Raw genomic sequence first — 26438 nt, 5'->3', positions numbered from 1 at the left:
GCTGGCAGATGACATCAGTGTCCCTCTAACATTATATTCAGTGCTATATAAGTACCACAAATAAAATAAAAATGAAATAAATTTTCAACACCAACAGAAACCTACGTCACACCAACCCCAGCCGCCAGTCAGAAAATGTGTGAATTAAAAAACAAACGTGGGAGGGGGAGGACATCTTGGCGGGCGCCAAGGGAAGCGTCTGGGGGTGCACTGGAGCCAACTGACACCACGCTCTCTACGCCTGACTCCATGATGACAACATTGAGCACCGTTCACACAACACGACAGCCCCCTGTGGGTTATTTAACCCACAGTGAGGCTGCGATGCATGCAGGGCGTGTGCGGCCGCCATTTCCAACATCCAGCCCCCGCTCAGAGGCTGTCGTGCCATGCAAACACGACGTGCGCAGGTTACGCGAGGGTTAAGCCACCTGCGCATAGCCCGTGGCCTGGCCACTCCCACCCCGCCTCGGGAGAGCATCCCGACACGCCACCCCCACAGCTGCTGTCTGAAGTGGCACAGTCCTTGGTCAGCCAAGCGAGGACGCTGTCGTTTATTTCCTCGCCAGAGATACAGAAGCCCAGCTAAAGAAAGCCTCCACTTTGAGCACTTACCCCGTGCCCGCTGGCAAGGTTCCCGTTGGCTCCAGGGCCACGTGAGATTCTGGGAGCAATGTAATTGCTCCCTGCAGGTCTCTGCTCAGGCTCACGCTGCTTCTCCGGACAAGCCCTCGCAGCCGAGCCCTCTAGACAAGCAGAAAGCTCCCCGGGGCCTCGGAGAATTTTTGACGCAGCCCGTCGTCTTCCAGGGGAGCTCAGGCCAAGCCTGGCCCACGAAGGGGGAGCGGGAGCATTTGGGGGGCAGCATGGAGCAAACACACAGAGGGCAGAAGAGTATCGCTCTTTCTCTTAGGGACTAGCGAAATGCCTACCACTGTGACCGGCACAGCATGCCTGTGGAGGGGCAGCCGGTATGTTAGAACATAAGAAGAGGCAACAGCCGAAGTCCTAGTCTAGCATGCTGTTCACACGGTGGCCAACCAGATGCCCAAATAGGAAACCTACACGTGGAGTGTGAGCGCAATGCGCCCTACCGCTCACACTCCCCAGCCACTGGCATACGGCCTCTGATTCTGGAGGTAGCATCCAAACTGGTGGCCATCACTACACCTTGTGGAAGTGAATTCCACAGTTTAACTATGTGCCGTGTGAAGGACTTCCTTTCATCTGTCGAAATCTCCTCCCATTCAGCTTTGTGGGATGACCCCTTTGGGTTCTAGTATTACGAGGGAGGGAGAAAAAAGGTCTCCCTCTCCACTTCCTCCATGCCAGGCATCACTTTGTACATCCCTATCACGACTCCCCTCTCTCGCCTTTTCTCTAAGCTGCATGTTGGTCCAGCCCCTTGATCATTTTAGGACGCAACCCTATAGGGTGCGTCCTCAATGATCGGAAGCGTCCGAATTTGGAGGCTTCCGAACATCCAATGCAGGGCAGGAGGAGCAGCGGGGTCTCCCTGTCCTCCTGCCCTGCATCTTGCGCTAGATGGGCTTTTTTGCCTGTCTGGCAACGGTGCTTCAGAGGAGGAGGGAAAGAGGCCAGAGAGGCCTCCCTGCCCACCTAAATGCCCCCTTTCCCCCTCTCTCCAAGATCACTTTTCTGACCTTGGACGGCAGCCAGTGCAGTTCTTGCACCGGCTGCAAGGGGGAGGGGGCTCAGATCTCTGACACCCCCTTCCAAGGTCAGAGCACTGTCCCAGACCCTGGAGAGGAGATTATCCAGTGCCCTATGGCCCCTCAGAGAATGTCTAGGGGCCACAGCATTGCTCCCTTAGTTGCCCTTTTCTGCACTTTTCCCAACTCTACAATATCCCATTTTAGGTACAGCGATGAGAACCGTACACAACATTCCAAGCGTGGTCACGCCGTAGAGTCGTATAAGGGCAGTATGATCTTGGCAGTTTCGATTCCTTTCCTAGTACGCCCCATGGGATTTGCCTTTCCCACAGCAGCCACACAGTGGGCTGGCCTTTCCATCAAGCGGTCCACCACGACCCCCAGATCTCCCTCCTCTTGGAGCGATGTGCGTGCGCACACATATGCGTGCAGCGTGTCTCCATACGTACACAGTGTGCACACTCTCCAACAGGGTTCTCACCGGGGGAAACTAAGCCATACAGTGGTGGGGCAAGCAAGCAGGTTTTGGCCCACTGCCCCACTGTCCCCAAAGCACGGTGGGTTCGGGGACAGAGCAGCCCTTGGGGGCAGAGCACATGGTGTGTGTGCAGAAGGTCCGAGGTTCAGTCCCCTGGCACCTCCAGTTGGAAGCCCCACACTGAGGCTCTGGGGCGCCACCACTGGCAGGAGCGGATGTCTTGGAATAAAACTCGCATCATCCCTGGTGGGTAGAAAGCTTACCTGGACAACCCAGGTAACTTGCGGCAGGTCTAATCCACGAGCAGCAACATCCTTAAAAGAAGAAGAAGAGGTCACTAAGCACTATGAGCTTCTGAGCTCGATTCAAGGTGCTGGTTTTAACCTGCAAAGCCCTACACTGCTTGGGATCACAATACCTGACAGCGCGCCTCTCCCAAAATGAACCGACCTGTACACTGCGCTCTGCATCTAAGGTCCTGCTCCAGGTGCCTCCTCTGAGGGAAGCTCGGAAGGTGGCAACAAGGGAGGGGGCCTTCTCAGTGGTGGCCCCCAATCTATGGAACGCGCTCCCCAATGAGCGCACCTGGCGCCAACGTTGTTAAGACCTCTCTCTTTTCCCAGGCGTTTGGCAACACATGATGAGTTTTAATCGGTCCTGGATGTGTTTTTAGTTATGACTGACAGTTCGAAGTTGCTTTAGTTATATGTTGTTTGTGGCTACTGTCTGTGTGCTTTTATGTCAATGGCTTTTAAACCTTGTATATTGCATTTTAATGTTTTAACTTCTATAAACCGCCCAGACAGCTTCAGCAGTGGGGCGGTATAGAAATGTAATAAATACTAATATGATGATGACGGCGAAGAAAGGACTTTGTTGCTGGCCTAAAAAAGTCAGTTTCATTTACTGCAGCCTTCCCCAACCTGGGCCCTCCAAATATTTTGGACTTCAGCTGCCATCAGCATGGCCAAGGGTCAGGAATTCTGGGAATTGCAGTCCAAAACTTCTAGAGGGCAGTTGGGGAAGGCTCATTTATTGTATTCTATTTTGCTCCAGTCGTTTCTCTAATTAGGAGACCATTAAAATTGTCAGGAGGCAATTAAAACCAACTTTTCGTTGTTGTGGATGTGTGGCTTGGTTCAGGTGCGACACCAAACCAAGGTTCGGCACAACAGAAATAAGCTCTGTGCTCATGCGCTGTTCTTCTCCTGGCTTCAACAAGTTACTCCCCAGTTAGCATGAGCCATTTTTACCGCTGCATCTGATCTGGCAACTGTGGTTTGCACTTGCCTCCCAAACCAGGATCGCAAACTACAGCTGGAAGCTGGTTTGCTAGACAACTGCAAACCATGGTTTGCCAAGGATTAACTCATTTGGAGTGGAGTGAGCAAATGGGGGGAGGGAGTGCACAAGCACAGGGCTCATCCCCAAAGCACCAAACCAGTACACTTAAAATAAGCCTGTGTGTGTGTGTGCATGTGTGTGCATGACGACGTTTCTACTGACAGCTTGGCTGATAGCTACAGTGCAACCTTAGAATAACTGTTGAATGCAGGCAGGCAGGCAGGCAACGTGGATCATTGTTCTAAACTGAGAAAATTAAAAAGGCCCTAAATATGGTTTTGCAAAATGTGGAATTCCAAGCAGATTTGCGCAAAGCCTGTGAGCAAATGCGCTATGAGGTAGGTTAAGCTAAGAGTGTGTGATTGCCCCACGTGCAACTATTGAGCTTCATGACCTGAATGGGGATTTGAACCCCCAGTCTGAATGGGGATCTGGTCTCCCCGGTCCCAGTCTAACATCCTAACCACTAAACTGCAGTAGCAGCAATCGCAATTCCAATTTCTGTTACAAAATATCAGCTTAGCAGGCTGGGAAAATACCACACACACAACATTCTGAATTCTGCAAACGAAAACCCCTCCACCCCAAAAGTGCTATTTAGAAGAGCACATAAGACTAGGGCTGGCAATCGAAATTGCCCTCTGCCTAATTTAAAAAGCCCTTTGAAAGTGATTATTTTCAGACCTCAGGAAAAAGTAGTGGCAAAGAGAGAAAAGGGGTGGCAGAGAGAGAGACAGAGAGAGAGAAAGGGGTGGCAGAGAGGGAGAGAGAGAGAAAGGGGTGGCAGAGAGAGGGTGGCAGAGAGACAGAAAAAAAGTGGGCGACGCCACCGACTTCTTGCTCTGTCTCCACCCATCACCAACATGTGGCCCCTGACAGATTATCCCCAAGGGATTATCCTTTGACCAAAAACAGGTTTCCCCACTCCTGCCATAAGACGATAAGAAGAGCACTACTGTATCTGAACAAAAGTCCTTCTAGCCCAACTTCCCGTTTCCAACAGTAGCCAGTGTGAGGCCTCCATGAAACACATGCATTTTATTCATGTCTCTCCCCATTTTAACCTAATCCCCAAATCTGGAAACTTATGGTTGCAAAATCTGCGCTTCGCAGCTCACGCAACCTCGACTCAAAAATCAGCCTTTCAACCTACACTGGGCAACGTTCCTACACCACACATGATTAACAACAGCCTAGAGAAGAAACCCAATTATTATTTTATTTTTTTTGGCATGCTAACTATAATGACCCCATCTAGTCCAATTTAACCAATCTTCACTATAGTTCTGCTTTCCTTTCGCAGTGCCAAAAAGGGGAGGGGGGATTTAAATTGGATTTGACCGATCACTTGAGCTTATTAGATGCCATTATGCCAAGATATTGGATTCAGTTTCAAGGAGCCACCGAGTAAGAATGGGGGATTTATTATACCCAGCAGCGATCGGTGCGAGTCGCCGCCTGTTCCCAGTCCACTTGATGAAGCAGATACGCTGCCAAAAGAGGTTATTAGTTTAAGCGGATCAAGGCATAACACCATGCAAAGCAGTAATGAGTATGCAAATATATCATCACTAGTTACAGCCCTTCGCCACCAAGGTTTTCCACTCTTCTGGTGCAATTAAAGCCAGCTACCTCCCACCACGGTCACACTTACAATCTCTCTCTCTCTCTCTCTCACACACACACACACACACACACACACACAGACAAGCAGACACTTTGTGCCCAGTCACCTCCATTTCTACAGGTATAACTATTATCCCCGTAAAATGTTATTGGGCTTTTGAATGAATGGGGTAAATATCTCTACACTAACAATGTGATCTCGTTTCTCGGACATTCCAGGAAGGGAGGAAGAAGAAGGGCACACACTTGGGGAAATGGGTTAAATCAGATTTTCAGGGAAATGAGAGTTTTGTAGTTTTCGATAACGGACACAAAGCAACATGGAGGCTGGCGCCTAAAAGTGGAGTTGTCTGATGATCCACTGAGCAGGCAAAACCTCCTGGTATTTATACCAAGGCTAGCCAATCCAGATGATTAATACTGCTGGCCAATCATAGGGGCTGATGTTGCATGCTTCCCTTCTGAACCTCAAGAGGCTCTAAGGCCTAAGGGTTCACCCATGGTAGTTTTTCTAGTCCCAGCTTGAGAGGTTCCTGGTTGAACCAAGTCTCTCTCTCTCTCTCTCTCTTACCCTCACTGCTGTGTATCAACAGCCACCCCCCAACACACCTGAGCTTGGAGTGAGCCCTTCTTCAAGTGATCCCTGAATCTGAGATTAAGGGGATGGCAACAAGAGAGAGGGCTTTTTCGGTGGTGGCCCCTCCCAGCTCTGGAATGATCTCCCAAGGGAAGCACATCCACACTATTTTCAGCACCAGGCTAATATTCTCCTGTTCCCTCAGGCTTTAAAAAAATCTTTTTAAGGGCACAGACCTATGCATGTTTAGACTGGTTGAACAATGCTGGGAGTTGTAGGATTTATTCTGCTTAAATATGCATAGGGTTGAGCCCTAAAATATTTTTGTGTCTTATTATTTTCACCCTACAGTGTGGTTGTACATCTTATACCTGACATTGTAGCTTACGCTGCACTGGCACGTTTATTAGTTTTATTTTGTTTTTATTGCAAGTTTATTTGTATTATTATTGTTGTTGTTGTAAAATACCTAGAGAAATTTATGTTATATGGAGTTTATTAATAAATAAATAAAACTCCAGGGGTAGTGGGCATGCATTCTAAAATGCATACTTCTCATTCTAGAAACCAGCTACCATGGGGTGGTACTTGGGACGAATGGGCAGACCTGCCACAATTCTTGCTCTCAAGAATTCTCGTCACGTTGCACTAAACAAAAGAAAGCAAAATGAAACCAAGAAGAGGGCCTTTTCTGCTGTGGCACCCGTTGTGGAAAGAGCTTCCCAGAGAGGCTCAACTGGCACCTACACTGTGCTCTTTTCAGCACCAGGTGAAGACCTTTTTATTTTCCCAGGCATTTTAGCATTTCAGTTTCTGTTTTAAATCTGGTATTGTGTTTTAAATCTTTGCACTGAAGCTAGGTTCTATTTGGTTATTATTTTCATTTTTATCCTGTGGTTTTAAACCTTAAAATTTTTAACTGTATTTTATTGCCTTGTATTTTACAGGTTAAATTGTTGTGAACCACACAGAGAGCTTCAGCTCTCGGGCAGTATAGAAATGTAATAAATATATAAAATCAATCAATGAGGTCCCAAGATCTCAAGGCCACACGACATTTAGCAGGAGCCCCGGGATCAACAATTCCTCATGTCTGGGGCCTAGTGCAGTGAGCCAGTGTGTATGTTCAGGCCTCAGAGCCCTCTTCAGGTGGAGAAGAGAACAAAAGTGTGAGATCAGCCCCTGTGATTGGCTGGTAGCATGAAGCCTCTGGATTGGCCAAGCCTGGTATAAATACTACGCCTTCTGTCCTCGTCTAGGCCTAGTATCAATACCTTCTGCCTCACTACAGGCCATAGCCAAAGTCCTCACTCAGGCAACTTACTTCAGGGATTCTGGGATGGAGGACAAATAAATAAATAACCAAATCCGGATCCAGCCTAGAATCCCAAGCCCAAACCCAACGCTCATATCCACCAACGTCCCAAATTTAGGGCGACCGAAATGTGGCAATGTCGTTTCTGAAAGGCACTCGGCAGCAAGGCCTTGAAGGCCTCAGTCTTGACAACTGGCAGGCTACGTGAGGCCTCGAGGTACAGATGGAAGGCAGCTCATTCAGGTGCCAGGCTGTCAGTTGGATTAAAATGACTCATTTATTTACCAAAAGAAGCGCATGAAGCGCTTGAGCTAAACAAGGGGAGAGAAAGAGAGGCAGAGGCAGAGAAGGCCAAGGCGGAGGTAGGAGCTCTCGCGTCTTCCCGGCCTGCCAAGAGTCATTACAGCCGAGTGTGGAAAGCCATCAGCGGGGAAGAGACCCCCGTCGGCCGGGTGACAGATTGGACTGCGTAATCAGAGGAGGAAGGGGGGGGACGCAGAAAGCTGTCAGAGGGCGAAAGCGTTTGGCCGCACCCGCCAGAAAACTGGCAAGACGCGTTAGTGTGATGGAGCCAGCGAGCAAACAAATCTCCAAACGATCTTCTCTCGCTGAACTTGCTTTAAAGAGGGCACCTCCCCAGGACGGCCAAGCAAAAACTTTGGTGAAGGAGAAAGGAAGACACGTTTGTGCCCTGGCTTTGGGGACTGTTGTTTATCCTACCTGGGCCAAAAATGGGCTATTACTGCTGCTCTGTCAACTTCTACGACTAATTACTTGGTTTCTGAGGGGTGCGCTTGACATTATTGCCTCTATCTCTGTGCTGAAAAAAAATGGTGTACAGAAGGTGACAGAAAGAGATGGCAGGCGCCTGGGTTATGACAGGAATGGGATTCATAAGCTCCAGAGAAGGTCTGAGGCCACACAGGCCTTATATACTCTCTCCTCAGAAGGAGACATTTCGATTCCCGAGACAGACAATTCAAGTGGCTTCCCACCCCCATGGCAGAAACTGTATATAATACGGAAGTGTAAAGCTTATTACTAGAAATCCACCAGACCGATTTTGCTCATTTTTTGTTTTGAACTGAAGCTCGAGCAGTGCAGACGTGCAGAAAATGCTGAAACTCTGAAAAAGTTCAAAGCTCGAGCTCTGGGCAGCTCAGGAAGGGGGAAGGGAGAGGGATGAGGCAAAGGGGAGATTAATGCATATACCCTACACTGCGCATGTAATGTCGCATGCGACACAGCGTGTGCACGCACATGTCAGAATGCTTCCTCCTGTGAGCTGTTAGAGTGCTGGGCCAATGAAAGAACAGGCACAGAACGTTAGGGAAAGAGCGGAAGAAAAGTCCACTGGTGATAGAGTAGGAGGAAGAGAAGCTGAGCAGAAGGAGCTGAACGGACACCAGAGGGAGGAGAGAAAAATCTTACGTCACGTGTTTTTGATCTCAAACTTCAAGAAATGGTGAACCATCTTTTTTAAAAGAACTTTTCTTGTTGTTTTCACCTTTGCTAGTTTATTTGTAGTACATTTATTTTATAAGTGTAAAGCTGTTCCCGTCGCAAGGGAAATGGGCAAACATATTTTTATCCAATCTTTCTCAGACTACTAGGCCCCGTGGCAAAGCGGGATTTGCACTAGCTAAACTAAAATACTTGATAGATTTGTTGCCCTCAAATATAAAATCTGCCACCTGAGGAAGACTGATTCCCCTTGCCAAAATGCACGTGGCCTATTTGTCTCTGATCTCTGGGCATTACCAAGGCCTGCATTCCTGGCTGTTTTCCTCTACCATTCTGTTTCCTTACTTGTGTTTCAATTATCAGGCCCCTGGTTGAAGGAAACCCTCTAAGGTGGAACGGCTGTAGCCAGACCGTGATGCAAAGTGAAGTGGTCACCTCAGAGATGGTGGATTAACAGTGCCTGTTCTGAGAATCAAAGTGGGAGGCTCTGACTAATGTAGATAGTGGACAGAGAGAAAAACAGTTTCTCCCCTTCACATAATAGTAGATCTTGGGTCTCACCCAATGGTCCTGTTCACATGTAACAACAGCCCATGGGTTAAACAAACCATGGGCTGTCGGGGATGAGCAGGAGAGAGCACGCAAGCTGGCTCCCATGTGCCCGCCACTTCCGCTTTTAATCAACAACCTACAATCGGTTCCTTTGTAAGTTGTTGAGTGTGACGTCTAAGCCCGGAGCGTGAGTTGTTTAAGGGCGAAACAACCCAGCAGTTAACCCAACAACAAACCATGGATTAATTGCTGGGTTGCTTAGCCCCTAAACAACCCAGCAGTCCAGGTTCTGATGTCATGCTCAACAACCTATGAAGGAGCTGATTGTGGACTGTAGAGTAAAAACGCGCTCACTCTCCCCCACTCATGCACGGAAATCCATGTTTTGTTTAAACCATGAGTTGTCATTATGTGTGAGCCACTGAAACTGCGCCACAGTAAGTTACCTTATCAACGTTTAATCAATTAGGATCATTCAATCAATTAAGATCAATTAAACGTCACGGCAAGGGGAGACCAACCTGGGCAGAAAAGGAACAGCCACAAGGGAGCTTGTTTCACCCTTCCCTACCAGAAACACCTATAAGAACTTTGAAGCTAAGACCTGGCGCCTGAGTTTGGCTTCCCTCCTCTTCCCTCCCAATCCCCATTCCTTTTGTTTCCTCTCTTTTAGATTGGAAGCCTGAGGGCAGGGACTGCCTTATTATTAACCTTTGTAAGCCACTCTGGGAGCGTTTTTTGGCTGAATAGCAGAGTAAAAATGCTGTAAATAAATAACAATAAATAAACAATTTGGGACCCAGGTACCCTAGGGCATGCCTCCCCCATCACCAGCCAACTAAGGCTCTCTGATCTGCAGGAGATGTCCTGCTAGTGGTCCTCCCTCCCTCAAATAAGGTGAGGAGGGTGGGGATTCAAGGGAGGGCCTTCTCAGTGGTGACCCCCCATTTCTGGAACTCCCTCCCAGGAGAGGTACGATTAGACCCCACTGCGACTGTTTTTAAACATAAGTCAAATACTTTTTCTATTTACGCAAAGACTGGGCTCCTGATCTGTTGGTTTTGGTGTTTTTAGGTTAGATTATCACTGTTGTATTTTAATTGTTTTAGTGAGAAAATATGATTTTATGGTGGTTTTATTGGTATTTTTTTAATCATGCTGTCAGCCGCTCTGTATTGCTTTTGGAGGGAGGACAGGGGGAAAGAATTTGAAAGAGAGAGAGAGAGCTCCTGAAAATTGCTACTGTTTTTCCAACAAAAAAAAGTCGGCAAGCAAAGCCACATGGTGGCAACTCGAGAAACGTCTGAGGAGGCCAAGAGCTCTTCAGCTCTAATGATTCCCGATCGCTGTAATTTACACGTTTGCAGTAGGTAGCCATCGCCAAGGCATTTTTTCCCAGACCGACAGCTGCTGCGATTAGTGAGCAAATTGTGTAGTGATGCAGCAGCCTGAAGCACCAGGAGGTCAGAAACCGAGAAGGCAGTAAGAGAGGAACAAACCCAACACCAGCAAGGAACAGTCGCCTTCTATCTGTCCTTGAAGAGCAAACTACAACAGGCAACACGGAAAGACCTTTTTAATCAGATAGGCTGTTGAGTTTTGGGCTCAAACCCAGTGTTCTTGATTTTCTAGGTTAATCATGAGGACTAGCCACAGTACACTGCAGCCATGGTAATTAGAAATCCACAGGGCATGAAGCAGTCACCCACCTCTTCTCTATTATGGACACCTCCTCTGAATTAATTCCCCCCCCCCACCCCCAGATGGCAGGATAAACCAGGCTTTAGTTATATTTGGTTACAGCCAATTCTTACTTGGCAACTTACAGTGCAGAGCAAAACACCTGTGTTCAATTGCAAGAAATCCTGGAAGACAGACGTCCTCTCCTAAAAGAAGAAGGGGGGAAAAGTGAGACAAGAGTCACTCACCTTGCAAGTAAAACTAATCCCATAGATGGGGAGAATGTGAAAGTTACCAAAGATTTTCAGCTGTTTGGGGACCCTTTGGAATTTGCCCACTTCTAGGGACCAAGAAGATTATGCAAACTAGACATGAGTAAATTAGAGATGCAAGACTTGATTGGTTTTTAATTATTTAGACTGTATGCTCCTTGGAGCCAAGGCCGAACGTTTGCTTATGTTATTCTCGAGAGCCATGCACACGGATGGCGCTACAGAAATAACGGACTGATTGACGCAGGGGTGGGCAACTTCGGGATATCCGGGGGCCATCTTTGCCCCACAGCCCCGCCCCCTGATGGGCCGCACACATGCCGGCACCCTGTGGAACTCCATGGGCCACCAGCAGCAAACGAAGAGCACCAGTTTGCCACCGCTTTTCGGTGGCAAATGATCTTTTTTTGCTGCTGCCACCAATTTCTGCAGCGCAGGCCGCGCCGAGGGGCAGCCCGGCAGCGGGGGCACATGAGACTGATGGATTAAAGCTTTAGGGAAGCTGTTCAGTGGGGGTAATTTTAATAGGTACGGTGGGTTATGAAGGGCTCAGTTGTTTGTCTGAAGCTTACCTTGGTGCTGTAATACGGGGTGAAAAAGAAAAATTAAACATGCCCTTTCCTTCTAAAAATGACTAGGTATGGAGCAGATGATTAATGGGATGAGAGCAGGCATGGAGGGGGGATTTAACCCTTTCCTCCACTGCTATGGTCCCAAGCAAAATCACTCTTCTGAAGCTAGTATTTGCTTGCGGGGGGCCGGGGCAGAAATCTCCCACTGGCTCCAAGCACACCTTAGATGCAAAAACGTATTTAACTTTATGTGTCTTTTAACCCTAAGTGTCACATGCTACCACACTGCCAAGAAGGCACCTATATTTAGGCGAGGGTAGCACGCCGACTTGCTTAAAAATCAATTGATTAAACCAGATTTATCACCAGATTTGCACGTAAGCTCTTTGGGGCAGGGGCCTGCCTTCCTTGCTTAGGCTACCTAGTGGTGCTGCCTTTAAAAAGTGTTCGGAAACGTCATCCGATCCAGAATGCTGCAGCCAGTCTGTTGACCGGGGCTGGTTCACGGAGCACGCAGCTCCCTCATTACAAGAGCTTCGCTGGCTACTGGTCTGTTTCCAGGCACAATTCAAAGTGCTGGTTATGATCCATAAGGCCCTAGTTTACTTATTTATTCATTTACAATACTTATACACCTTTCCACACCAAAGATTTAGGAGCGGTGAGCAACAAGATAAAAGAATAAAACACCATATTGACACAATTAAGACATTTAGAAAGAAACAGATCTGAAGGGATGCTCTTGGTCTGGGGGATGCTCTTGGTCTGGGGGATGCTCTTGGTCTGGGGGATGCTCTTCGGTCCAATGTCGTCACTGGAGGCACAGGTGGTCTTGGAGACTTGGATCAGCTTTGGCTGATATACCAACCTTTCATCAGCTTTGGCTGATATACCAACCACGACCCGACCTGGACAGAGATGGCCTTGCGACCGCCACGCACACTCTGCCAACCTCCCGCTGGGACGACTGCAACGCGCCCTGTGCGGGGCTGCCTTCGAAAACGGCCCAGAAGCACCAGTCAGCTCAAAACAGGGCAGCCACAGGGCTAAGTGGCGCCGGCCAATGTGATCATATCATGCCAGTACATCTCCATCCGCACTGGCTGCCTGTCCGTTTCCAGGCCCAATTCCAAGTGATGGCTTTGACTGTCGAAGCCCTAAAAGAACGGGGCCAGGTGACCTGAAGGAACGCCTCCTCCCATACTTACCTACCTGGACATTAAGGTGCCCCTGCCAAATGAGGTGGCTCTGAGAGAGGCCTTTTCAGTGATGGCACCCTGGTTGCAGACTGCCCTCCATGCCGAGAGGCTTGCCTGAAGCCTACCGTGTGGTCTTTTCAGAGCCGTTTTCTTCTCCCAGGCATTTTACAAACTGCTTTTAGTACTCTGTTCTGCTGCTTGTTTTAATCAGGTTTCACGACATTGTAATGGGTTTATTGTTTGCTGCTGGTTTTATCTTGGTTTTATTCTGTGCTGCTTTTATTTTTTTGTTTTCATATTTGCACTGTACGTTTTTAATGTATTGTATACGGCCCAGAGAACTTTGGCTATTTGGCTGTTTACAGGTACAGTTTATTTATTTATTTTATTACATTTGTACACTGTCCAGTAGCTGAAGCTCTCTGGGCAGTTCACAACAATTACAACTGTAACATTCAACATAAAAGTTTCAAAGTTTAAAACTACAGTATAAAATAAAAATAAAAAACCAAAATAAAATAATTAAATAAGACGGCTTGAGACCAGGCTACCTGAAAGAATGTGTTGTTCCACACAAGCCTCCTGGGCTTCAAGCTTTTTGGGTGAGGCCTTCCTTTTGGTGCTGCCACCACCAGAGGTGTGTTTGGTGGGGAAAGGAGACAGGGCCTTCTCGGTGGCTGCTCCCAAGCTCTGGAACTCCCTGCTGAGGGAGGCTAGGTTGGCCCCCTCTCTGCTGTCCTTCCGCCAGCAGGCAAAGAGGTTTCTATTTAGGGAGGGCTTTGGTATATAAGCTGCCCTGCTGCAAAAGGAGAACTCTATCGGGTTGGGTGCTATTTACGTTTTTTTTGTTGCATTTTGTAATTTATTTGTTGTTATGCCGTGTGTTAATTAAGATTTTGTTTTTAATCTGGATTTTATTGTTAGCCACCTTGAGTACCGTTTTGGGGGGCAGAAAGGCATGATACAAATTAAATAAACAAACAACATGTAATAGTGAAGCGCCGTATCCATTCATGAGGCTGCGTCTATCTTAACAGCTAAGATATAATTAACAATCAGCAGACAGTCCTAGTACATAAGAACGTAAGAAGAGCCCTGCTGGATCAGAACAAGGGTCCATCTAGTCCAGCATTCTGTTCACACAGGGGCCAACCAGCTGCCCACAGGGAACCCACAAGCAGGACACAAGCACGACAGCACCCTCCCGCCCATGTTCCCCAGCAACTGTGTACATAGGCTCACTGCCTCTGGTGCTGGAGGTAGCACACAGCCACCAAGACTAGTAGCCATGGGTAGCCTTTTCCTCCAAGAATTTGACTAACCCCCTTTTAAAACCATCCAAATGGGTGGCCATCACTACATCCTGGGGTAGCCATTTCCATAGTTTGACTCTGTGCTGTGTGATAAAGTCCTTCCTTTGATCTGGCCTGAACCTCCCACCACTCAGCTTCATGGGATGACCCCACTGGGTTCTACTGTTATGAGAGAGGGAGAAAAACGTCTCCCTATCCACTTTCTCCACGTCGGGTATCATTTTGTACCCCTCTATCATGGCTCCCCTCCCTTGCCTAGTAATATACGTATGGCAAAGTATCACAGTAGACCCTGTTCTCCCCCTCCCCCCAAATCCGGATGCACCAGTGTTCAGAAAGTGACCTGGCCAAGTCACACACACCTCCACCATCACTCCTGCAACCCAAATCACGAGAAGAGAGTCCAGTATTGTCGAGGGCAGCCATGCTCAGCAGTACCATACGGGAGCCACACTTTAGCTCCATTAATGCTCTTAATATGAAGGCACCGAGCACTAAGTACACACTGGGTACTAGAAGTCGAATCCCTTCTCCCCTGGTGCCCGCGTCCGAGTGGTGTTGCAGTGGCCTTAACAGCCAGTCAGGTTCGAGTCAGGCCCGGCCCGGTCAGCTCTTGCCTCTCTCAGTTCAAAGAGGGGCCAGGATCCAAGGGCACGGAAAGCACACGTTCCTGGGCGCCCTGCAGCAGGAACAGGCACAACGAAACAGCGGCCTTCCTCACCGCTCGCTGCGGCTGTGTTCTGTTTGCTGCCTGCAGCATGGCTCGGAAATGTGACAGGGCCGCCATGCTCAAGCTGGACACTTCCTCGAGCCCTGCAAAGGACGTCCTGAACCATCACGGAGGAATCTGGGGTTTTCCCTAAATTGCGCCCTGGTAGCCATAGCCGGGATGCCACTAGGGGGTTTCGCAGCCAGGGGAGGGGGCCCTACGTGTCCACCCAGGGAGTGGCTGGTGCAGAAGCAAACACCATTTTATACCTGTAGTCACAACACTGCTGCAATCTGAGTGAGCTTAAAATGCAAAACTGCACATGCTCAGAGCACTATTATTTTTTCAATCAGGGGTCGGCAAACAGTTTTGTTGTTGCCCTAACATGTCAGTAGTGTAAAAGCAGTCGCAAAGTGCTGGACGGCTGTTTCGTTTTAAAATAATTGTACAATACCTAGGGGAACAGGCTTTATAGCTTCATGTATGTATGGTGTATCAATACAAACAAACACATAAACACCTTCCGCAAGGTCAGGCAGGGTAGCGGCAGATACTTCGCCACCAGAATCAGTTCTACGCCAGGGATGCTAGCACTGCTAGGCGGAGAATGTGGGCCGCAATCCTACCCCGCGGAAATAGTATATGGGGGGAAAAGTCTGGCAAGAACAGATGCCCAGGGGGGCGCTCACCTCCTGCTTCATGCCACCATGCAGGCGAACGAACTCCAAGGGCGAAGGAGGACGCAGCAGTGACGGCCGGGGCCGCTCGCCCTCCGGCGCTCCGCCCAGGACTTTTCGGAGGAGGGCGTGGTGAAACTCCACTTGCTCACAGCTGGACAGGAAGACCGCCATCTTGGTGCATTTCCCAGACTGCAAGGAAAGGACGCATGTAAGCATGCACATGCGAACACCCGAGGCCGAGACCTTCAGCTATTGGGCGGCATAAAAACGCGATCAGTGCATAGGCAGACAGCAGACAGACTGACTGACGGACGCCGGCACTCCACGGGAGTAGAGGGAGAAAAACTCCCACGGAACATAGTACGGGGCACGGAATCCACACTCCCGAGAAGCTCCGCTTCCTTTTTTTAAAAAAGACACATGCTTCTAGCCCAAACAGCTGCAAACATGTGCCTGAAGCTGCGTGGGTGAAATCTCAGAACCCAGATGTGTGGCCAATCAGCGTCGTCGCTCGGCAGGAACAGGCCTCCCACACTCTGCATAGCTCCCGGCCCCTTCCCAAGACAAGCAAAGCGGGACTCAAGGACGCAAAGTTGTAAAACTGCGACGTATGTTAAGCAAAAGAGGACTTGGGAAGCTAGTAGGATCAGCTTTTGTCAGAGCAGAATCTGGATGAACTAGGCACAGGTTTGTTTATTCTTTAAACTTAGCACTAATGTGCTTCACGGCAGAAGCTTTCATAAGGAACATAAGAAGCGGCCTAATCGTGGGTCAGGCTGTAGGTCCAGCTAGCTCAGCACTGCAGCGTCAGCCCTGGCTACTACTTGGATGGGAGGCCGCCTGGGAGTCAGGCTTCCTGCGCTGAGCAGGGGGTTGGACTCGATGGTCTTGTAGGCCCCTTCCCGCCCTATGATCCTATGATGTAGAGAAAGGGCTGGATGTGCCCAATCTCACCTGATCTCGGAAGCTAAGCAGGGTCAGCCCTGGTTAGTACTTGGATGGGAGACCGCCTGGGAGTCAGGCTTCCTGCACTGAGCAGGGGGTTGGACTCGATGGCCTTATAGGCCCCTTCCAAACCTATGATTCTCTGTCTATATGTCTATGACACTGGCCTGGTTAACATATAATGCCAACTCATGGTTTATTTAACCCATGGTTTGTTATCCTACCCAGGATTTGTCTGGCAGACTATCAAACAAACCATAGTTTAGTTTTCTCAATCCCTGGGTTGTTTGCTTCCCTTAAGAGCATAAGAACAGCCATGCTGGATCAGACCAAGAAACTGATGACAGATGCATCCACCACTCCATGTCTATAGGAGCTGGGGGGCTCCAAAAAAAACTGAACCATCACCTCTGCAAATGTGCAGCCAGGACGTCATCTTAAGGGAGGCAGGAAGAGGGAATATCCAGGGTAGCTTACTACAATGCCCTCTACGTGGGGCTGCCCGTGGAGACAAGTGAGAAACGTCAACTGGTTCATCTGGTCAACCAACCATTTCCATTGCTCAAAGAAAAGACTGGGACAAGAAAGGCCACCCGCTACCTGCCAGGTGACAAAAAACAGTGCCTCACCGTGAACTTCCCGAGGATAAAAGCCGCCAGCGTCACCAGCCTCAGCTTGCTCGGGACCACCACGACGTTCTGATGGAGTTTTCCTGGCACGGCAAAGCCCTCTCCTTCCAAACTTGCAGGAGGAGCAAGGGCTGCCTCCTGAACGCAGGATTTCACCTCGGAAGCGCTCAAACCCCGGGATTCCCCCACAATAGAAATGCAGACTGGATCGTGCAAGCTGATGCCTGCCAATCGCGAGACTCCTGTTCCAGGCAAGGGGGAAAGCAACAATGAAACTCAGCATTGTACAATCTGCTTTGCAAGCCAAAAGACACCACCCCCTCCACTCCCCAGACCCTGAAAATAAACCCCTTCATGATTCTCTAGGATGTTAGCAAAGTGAACCCATGAGCATCTTCTGATGCCTCGACCCTTAAAAAAAGCCACCGATCTAAATACATACGGTTCACAAGCCATGCTTTGTGGCCTGCAAGAGCCTTTGTTTATTTTACTTATTTGCAACTATAACTGAAAGAAAGGGGAAAGGGGGAAAAACAAAACAAAGAACAAAGCAAAAAAAATCCATTCATGACAAACGTTCACAACACATTAATGCATACAACAGTCCATATAACTCAGTAAGAATCCCAATGAAACTGAAGAACATAGGCCTGCCAAATACTTGATAATGCCTCTGCTTCTGCAATTCCAGGAATGAAGGAGAAACAATGTGGTGCAGTGGTTAGAGCACCGGACCAGGGAGACCCAGGTTCCAATCCCCACTCAACTGTGAATTTCATCAGGTGATTTGGGCCTTTGTTATCTTTCAGCCACACGGAGCTGTTGGGAGGATAAAATGTGGGATAGCCCCCATGGACACCACCCTGAGCCGCTTGAGTTGCTTGCCGGAAGGGGGGGGCAGGGTGATGATGGCTCTTTCTGTGCCAGACAGGCAGGAGGGGCGCTGCCCTGCCGGCACAAAGCAGGAGACCCCCACTGAAGAAACAAGGTACCCCAAGCAGGCTATTGGTTGATTCAGTTTATATCCCATGCCAGCCCAGAGGCTCACCGTGGCTTACCTAACATTTAGAAGCAGTCTAACAGTCATGCCTACGTGCTTGGCCAGCAGTTGGGCTGGGGGCCAACTGCCCTTCCCCGTCACCTCTGCAGCCACAGGGCAACTGGCTATAGGTGGGGGAAGCTTGGGTGGGAGAAGCAGGTCGTCAGTCACTGTTGGTTCTACTGGCTGACGGATGGGCCCAGGCTGGCAGTCTTCCAGCAAGAGGCCAAGACAGGCGCACCTCTCCCAGTAACCCCTCTGCCTCTGGCTGGTGCCTAGGGCCAGACTGCCCATCCCCTTGTTTTGGCAGCCATGAAACAACTAAGCCCTCCAGCAGCTTCTTCACAGAGCAGGTGTGGCGTCACATCCATATCCTCAGGCAGAGCCCACTGCTGGTGGTGACAACTGTGGGGGCCGCCCCCAAAAATAATAGAATCATAGAACAGTAGGGTTGGAAGCGCCTGTAAGACCATTGAGTCCAACCCCCTGCTCAATGCAGGAATCCAAGTCAGAGCATCCCTGACAGATGGCTGTCCAGCCTCCTCTTGAGCGCCTCCAGTGTGGGGGAGCCCACCACCTCCCCAAGTAATTGGTTCCATTGTCATATTGCTCTAACAGTCAGGAAGTTTTTCCTGATGTTCAGCCGGAATCTGGATTCCTGTAACTTGAGCCCATTCTGGGATGATCGAGAAAAGATCTTGGCCATCCTCTCCATGACAACCTTTCAGGTACTTGAAGAGCGCTATCCTGTCTTCCCTCAGTCTTCTCAAGGCTCAGCATGCCCAGTTCTTTCCGTCTCTCCTCATAGGGCTTTGTTTCCAGTCCCCTGATAGCCTTCGTTGCCCTCCTCTGTCATTCTGTGGCATTGTGGATTAAAAATAAACCATGGTGGCTACCATGGTTTTGTGATGGCCGCCGTTTGGCATCCTGTTGGGGGCCCACTAAAGCCTGGAGCTGGCCCTGTCTGGGAGGGTGGGGAGGAAGGAGACACCCTGCGGCTGATGATCTGATGGCTGGAACCAGAGCTGCCTGGGATCTGTCCCTCCTGACTTCCCCCCAGCAGCCACCCCAATGAAAAGACGGACGCCACTGCAGCGCTTACCCTCTGTGAGCGTGGCTGACAAGAGAACATTTTGCCGTGTCTCGCTGTCAGCGTTTACGGCATTCAGCACCGCTGTCACAGCCTTCTCAAAACCCAGATCCAGGATCCTGAGAAATAGGACAGAGATGGAGAAATAAGCCAGAGCAAGGAGGATAAGCAACACATCTAACCTCCTGGTATATGGAGGCATCCTGGTACGCAAAGAAGAAGTCCCGCCTCCCCCACTGGCAGATCTCCCCATCAACAGCGATAGGACCGCTTGCTTACCTGTCGGCCTCATCCAGGATCAACCACCGGACATGGCGGAAATGGATACATTTGGTGGAGTTGATATGGTCCACCAGGCGACCAGGAGTGGCGATCAGAATGTTTATGCCTTTGCGTAGTCTGTTTATGAACAAAAAGAGAGAGCATTTGCGGAACGGGCCTGGTTTAAACGGAACAACTATGTCGTGTTTTGGCTCTCAGGACCGTGTCCCAGGCTCAGCATTCCCTCCACCCCCTCGCACTCTCCAATTCCCACCCCAGAACTTCCCACTTTGCCGCTAATTATCTTTGCGATTACATCAGAGCCAAACAACCTGTAGCTGGCCTGCAAACCAGAATGGGAAACCCAGGCAAACCGACCATTTGCACAAAGCAGAGTTCCCCCAGGTCAGATGTAACAGCAAACTATGTTTTTGTTACAAACCAGGAAGTCGGTGCAGGATCGGAGAGAGCAGAAGGAGGAGGGAGCATGTGTGGCCGAAGCTCATTCATGGCAGCCAAACCATACCTTGGCTGCTATTCGTGAATCAGACCGTACTAGACCCATGTCCCAAGGTTCTGGAACACTGCTAGAGCCGGTCATCCCAAACTGCTAATAGCTGCGGCAAATGCTTTTTTCCCGAATTACGTTTGGAGGCTTTCTTCATTCATATACTAACATTCATTCATTCAAAGTGTTTTTATGCCTCTCCTCAGGCAAAAGTTTCCCACAGCGGCTTACGTCCAATCAGTAAAACAAGACAGACCCTGCCTGCAGGTTTGCAATCTAAAAAGACACAACACACAAGGAAAAAAGAGTGCGGAGGGAAGAGGAATAAAGCAGCTTTTCAGCGGGGCTGGTGGAATGAAGGCCCTGTTTCCCACACATCTCCCTCTGTACAGCCTGCTAGAATGGCTGCTGGTGGTGACAGGATACGGTATTTATTTATTTCATTTCATTTCTATGCCGCCCAATAAACGAAGCTCTCTGAGCAGTTCACAAAAATGAAAAACACAAAATACAACATAAAACAACATAAAATATGAAGGCTTAAAACTACAACGTAAAGGTACAACCAGAATAAAACCTAGCAGCGATGCAGAGATTTAAAATATATATTTAAAACAGCAGAGCTAAAAGACTAGAGCGCTAAGATGCTGTGAGAATGAAAAGGTCTTCACCTGGCACCTGAAGGAGTACAATGTAGGCACCAGGCGAACCTCTCTAGGGAGCTCATTCCACAGCCGGGTGTCACAGCAGACGAGGCCCTCTTCCTGGTAACCCCCTTTGGCAGGGGGCCCAGATATCTGTGGCCCTCCAGATCTTGCTGGACTACAACTGCCATCATCCCTGTCTATTGGCCGTTCTGATGGGACTTGGGAGCCCAGCATCGTCTGGAGATTCCCCATCCCTCCTCTAAAAGGAAGCCCTTTTCAGCTGAGGGCACAATCCTATCGGGATGGCCGTGAGCCTCCGGCCTCTTCGCCTCCACACTCCTGCTCTGCATTTTGGTTAGACGGGCTTTTTCGCCCATCTAGCTGGGGCTCTGCGGAGTGGGAAGGGAGGAGGCTGAGGAGGCCTAAGGATACAACGTAAGCCGGCCTCCCCAGTCCCCCCCCAATCCACCAGCAAGCCCCCTTTCCCTCCTCTTCGAGGTCACTTTCCAAGAGGCAGCCGGCACAGGTCTTTCCACGCCAGCTGCAAGGGAAGGGGGAGGGGAGCTCATCTTCCTGGCCCCAAGGTCAGAGCAGTGTCTCCGACCTCGGAGCCAGGAATCCAAACTATCCTAGGCCCCTGCAGGATTGCTCCTTTACGTTCCGGGTTGGGACCAAGACTGATGCAGAGCCTCACCAGACAATCTCCACAGCACCCGCTGCAAACACCTAGCTGGGTTGCTCCCAGCGTGTGAACGCACAGCAAAATTCACCGCCCCGCTCCAAGGAGGCCGACTGGAAGGAGGCACTCTCCCAGGAGAGACAAAGGACGGAGGTCTTCCCACAGCACAACGTTCAACGATGGAATTCGCGTCCACAAGACACAGCAGTGGCACCCATTCGGATGGCTTGAAAAGGGGACTGGACACGTTCCTGGAGAAGGCGGTCGATGGTTACCAGTCCTGATGGCTCTGTGCTCCCTCCAGGATCAGAGGCAGTGTGCCTGTGTACACCAACTGCTGGGGAACACGGGTGGGAAGGTGCTGTCCTTCTTGTAGGCTTTGAATTGGGGTAGCTAGATGGCCACTGTGGGAACAGAATGCTGGATGAGCGGGGCATGTAGTCTTCTTATGAGGAAAGCGAGGACTGGAGCAGCAGCAGAGGCCGGAGGGTGCTTCCTTTCAGCTCTGCAGTCCCACGGCAACAGTGATTTAAACAACCCTGGGACGTGGTGATGGGTGAGCCAGGCCCCTGAGTACTGACAAAAACTGCAGATGGCAAGAACCGTCTTGAAGATGGAGGGGAGGAGGCATTCCTTCCCGTGTGAGACGGGGGCGGTGAAATACCTCTCCTGAAGCAATGCCTGCAAGGGTGGGCAGACATCAGGCTCCCGGGATCGACTTTGCTAGGTACTAGAACCCCCAGGTCCAAAAAGCGTGGAGCCTGGTGCAAAAGATTTAAAATTCAGATGTAAAGAATTTGGAGCCCAGGAGTTTGTTTTCAGGAGCACAACTGAACAGCGCTCACAGTCCTTCCCTGGGCTGGCCCGACCATGGGGCAGAGTGGAGCAGTGGACTCAGGCGGCAGTTGCTGGGAGGCGGCAGCAAGGTGTTGGAGGAGAACCTTGGCCCCTGAAGTTAGCTTGCTCCCTTCAGGTGCAGTACAGGATGGTGTCCCATCGCCAGTGTTGAAGACAGATTCATTGGCCAGCCCGGTCGGCTTTTATACACAGAGGGGGCACCCTCATGCCCTTCATCTCAGGCAGCAAGATGTCTTGGGCCGGCCCTGGTCCTTCCACACACAAATCCACTCTGGGTTACCCCCAGCTTTCTTCATTTCAGCGGTATAATTGAGGGAGGGTGGGGAGTTGCTTTCTTGCTGCTAGTGTTAAATAACGGGGAGTAAGGAATCTTTGCCAAACTACTGTCAGTCCCAAGAGATCTACCAGCGTGTCCAAATCTACCTTCTGCCTAACCGTGACATAAGGGCATCCTTGAAAAACAAACGGAGCAGGCTTTTCCATATGCAAATCCAATTAAATAAGCGTAAAGCACTTGGAGCACTCGGGTGAGCTAATAGATGCCATGTACCATTATCTTTATTGGGTTTAGGTTGTGACCGGTCCTCGTTTCAAGCAACCCTTGTTTCGACGACACGTTCAGAGCGGCTGACTGGACAGCAACGCAATCTAAATTGCCCTTTTCTGGCTCCCCCCAGCAAAAACATGACATATTTCTATTGCATTCCAAAACTATGTGCTAGGCAAACACAGGCACTGGCAAGAGATCCGGGTGGGAATGGCAGATTTGGAGGGCTGGGCTGGGCAAGGGGAGGGGGGTGCAAATAGGAGCGAAGGAAGCCCACGGATGGCTAAGAAAGCTCATCAACATTGTAAAAAGCGGAGAGATGTGAACATACTTCCCGCTGGGCCGTCCGTCCATTTTCTGTAAGATCCACAGCGGGGGTTGCTCACAGCCTGATCCAGAGTCACAAGCCCCTCTCCCCACTTAAAAAAGACACCCCGGGAGAGAGTGACAGATGAAAGAGACGGAAGGAGAGAGCATGAGCTCAAAAGAGGGAAAAGATGAATTCGTGAAGCTGCCGTCCTACCTGGCTTTCTCCGATTTCTTCTTTTCTCCTCCCATCAGCACACCAGGCACAATCCAGGTAAATGGCTACGTGGAGCAGAAAAGGGCGGTGAGGTGGAGAGGAAGAAAGTGAAATTTTGAAAAAGAGTAGCATAGGGTTTTATATTGTGTTCTAACATGGACAACCCCGGGATTTGACAGTGGGATGGTGAGTAAGAGGGAGGGGAGAGCGCATGAAGCCGAGCATCATGCACGCAACGCTAAAGCCGGGGACGGCAACCACCCAGCCCTCCATGGGCGAATGATGGTAGGAGGCCGGGTCATGCCCCCGGGCGTCATTTGGTCCCTGACTAATGCGCTGGGTGGATGATGGCTGGGAACCAGCTTCACGGAGCATGGGGCTTCCCACACTGGGGAAGGCCCGTGCGCAGCGAAGCCGCCCCAACCAGCTTCGCCTGCTCATTGGGTGAGGCCATGGGGCAGGTGAAGCACATGCAGCTAGTGCTTGCGGGAGTTTCTGCGAGCGCCAGACAAGCGCTCAGTCGGGTTCGCTTACCCTTCGCCCGCGAGGGACAGGTGGTAGATGAGCAAAGAGCACTCGGCTGGCGCTGGCAGGAACTCCCGCAAACGCTGGCTCCATGCGCACTGCCTGCCCCATGTCGTCAGCGGGATATTCAGTGGTACACGAATGCCACAAATAAATTCTCCTCAACCACAGCAGTGGCAAGGAGATCAGAAACTTCAGGTTACAATTAACTGCGGTTTACTGTTCCATCTGAACCCTAAACTGAGGTCAAGCTTAACTGTGGTTTACTGAAACAAGCCATCTTCACAAACCACAGCTTTAAGCTAGTTTGCTTAGTTAAGGGGGCCAATGTGGTGTAATGGTGAGAATGCTGGACTGGGAGCCGGGAGATCCAGGTTCTGGTCCCCACTCGGCCATGGAAGCTCACTGGGTGACTTCAGGCCCGTCACAGACTCTCAGCCCAACCCACCTCCCAGGGTGGTTGTTGTGAGACTAAAATGGAGAGGAGGAGGAGAACGTAAGCCGCCTTGGGTTCCTTGCAAGAGGAAAAAAGGCAGGACATAAATGCAATAAGTAAAGACTAACCATAGTTTGTCTCGGTACAGATGTAACGCTATGGTTAGTTCAAAATGAATGCAAAGCTTCCAATCTCCCCAGCTAAAGGAGGAGGGTGTGCCTAAGTCTGAGGCTCATGAACTCATGTTTTTTCCCCAATTTGAATTCTTTGAGTAACACAATGGATCTCAGCCCCTGCAAACAGTACAAGTCTGTGCATCTACCGTTCCAGTTTGCCCTATCAATTGTATTGTCTATTTATCCATCAACATTTCTATTGCACCCATTCCAACCAGCCTTTCCTACAAGGAGCTTATTGGGACTTACACTAAGGTTCTCCCATCCCCATAAGTACTCTGTAAGACCTGGCTGGGGATGACAGGACTTCTGGTCTAACACATCTGAAGGGAACCAGGTTGTGGAAGGCTGCTGCAAGATATGTTAGGTAGGCCAAGATCACCCCCAGCCCATGGGCCTAATCCTGCCTGACAGGATTACTTAAGATGCCAAGTTCCTTCCCCACTCCACCCCAGAATCCACTCAGTCCAGGGGCTCCAACAAGGTCCTTGCTCCTTTAAATCTCTCTCTCTCTCTCTCTCTCTCTCTCTCTCTCTCTCAGGACAGCAGCGGAGGGTGGCACCAGAGAGAAAAATAAAAAACAACCCCCACCTCCTGCAGTCCCCAATCAATCCTTACCTTTAACAGTTTCTGGACTGTTTCAAAACTTTGTAGGGCCAGCTGCAGAGAACAAGGAGTTAAATCAAATTAAGAAATACACACCCATAATTTGCATCAAAGTATCTTCATCGTGAAGGCTGGATTTAAAATGCTGATTCTCTTGGCACCGAGAATATCCAATTGTGCCTTTTTCATATCCGTTACATTTGTCATGAACTGGTGGGGTCTCGAACCGGCAGAGTCCAGACCTTTTATTCACTGCACCTCCGTGGCAGCTCACAGGAAGAGGGAACCGCTGGCTCACGCCCTGTTGCACTGCAGCACCATCACCACCAGTGGCCGGAAGGTGGTGCTGCAGCTGCCAGCAAAGCAGACGTCACATGACACCAAGAGCCAATCGGATCCCATCTGGTGCTATAAAACTCTGGCTCGTTGTTCAGTCCAAGCAAAGCCTTGTTCTGAGCTGCTCACACGCCTTACCCATCCCCGCTGTGGCTCCCACATGCCACCAGCCCCAAATACATGGCACCAGCTTGAAGTTACTTAATGGGGAAAGAGAGGAATGGAACGCCAAACACAACATGGTACCTCTCTCTGGAGACAGGGCCTCGTGAATCTTATCCTGAATCAAGCCCACAATGCTTTGCGACTATTTCCGAGACCACAGTCACCCTAAATATGGCACAGAGTTGGCATCCGCGTAAGGCGCCAGGGAGCCTCCATCCAGGGCCTCTTGCAGGCAGCCTCTCTGGTGCTGGACCACTGCACATCCAGCACTCTGGCCCCTCAGTCAGAGACAACACTGACCGTGTGAGCAAGGAGACCCTCGAGGATGCAGGACTTGGCATAGCTACAGGGGCAGGGGAGAAATCTTCATCAGGATCACAGGGGGTGGGAAGAGTTCAGCCTCTCGTCCCCACTGCGATCCCCACCTTCTGCGCGTCTCTCTTTGCTTGAGCGGAGGGAGGCTGCGCCCCCTTCCCCCAGGCAGAGAAAGCCCTGCCACATGCAGCCCACGGGCTGCCCACTCCTGCCCACATCACCAGCTGAGAAACCAGCGTGGTCAGGAGCAAAATTAGCCATGGACATCCAGCAGCTTAACTTACCTCTCTGGTTGGAACCAGCACAAGGGCGTACGGGCCGTCGCTGCGCTGTGGAAGCAAGGGAGAGGAATGGAGAATTGAGCGGCAAAAGGGAACACGGAGGGCCGTAAGAGAGACAAGCACTTGGCGTCTTGGATCAATCCACCAACTCAACAGCTTCCTACAGCGCCGGTGTCTTTTTGGATCAGTACGTTTACCGCTATGGCGCTTCCAGAAAGACTTGCTAGGATGGGAAAAGAGGGCCGAGGGAAATGCTAGAGTAGTCCCCTGTCATTCTGAGCTGAGGGAGATGAGAAGGAGAGCAGGTCCATTCCACCAGCCCTGCTAAAGGAATTAGTTGTTTCCCTCTTCTCTCCCTATCCTTTTTTCCTTGTGTGTTGTGTCTTTTTTCATTTTTAAGCCTGCGGGCAGGGAC

The 26438-nt window shown here is 50.1% G+C and overlaps 1 protein-coding gene across 4 annotated transcripts in view; it reads right to left on the bottom strand.

The window, feature by feature from the left end:
- The window catches only part of DDX31 (DEAD-box helicase 31), a 78676-nt gene that overhangs the window by 41406 nt on the left and 10832 nt on the right, over positions 1–26438 (bottom strand). For all 4 annotated transcript variants that reach the window (XM_084821045.1, XM_084821041.1, XM_084821043.1 and 1 more), the window contains exons 7-15: positions 26027–26071; positions 24939–24980; positions 23184–23248; positions 19440–19559; positions 19173–19279; positions 17032–17273; positions 15467–15646; positions 10859–10918; positions 2418–2468 (exon numbers count right to left, since the gene is read on the bottom strand). In XM_084821045.1, the coding sequence (XP_084677171.1) occupies positions 2418–2468; positions 10859–10918; positions 15467–15646; positions 17032–17273; positions 19173–19279; positions 19440–19559; positions 23184–23248; positions 24939–24980; positions 26027–26071 (912 nt within the window). The remainder of the gene's footprint in view (positions 1–2417; positions 2469–10858; positions 10919–15466; positions 15647–17031; positions 17274–19172; positions 19280–19439; positions 19560–23183; positions 23249–24938; positions 24981–26026; positions 26072–26438) is intronic.

This window comes from Heloderma suspectum, chromosome 14, assembly GCF_057233095.1.
Source record: "Heloderma suspectum isolate Gila_16-S chromosome 14, 16-S_ref, whole genome shotgun sequence".
Lineage (NCBI taxonomy): Eukaryota > Metazoa > Chordata > Lepidosauria > Squamata > Helodermatidae > Heloderma > Heloderma suspectum.
The sequence above is the reverse complement of the archived record's forward strand: the minus strand, read 5'-3'. Positions and strand labels throughout refer to the sequence as shown.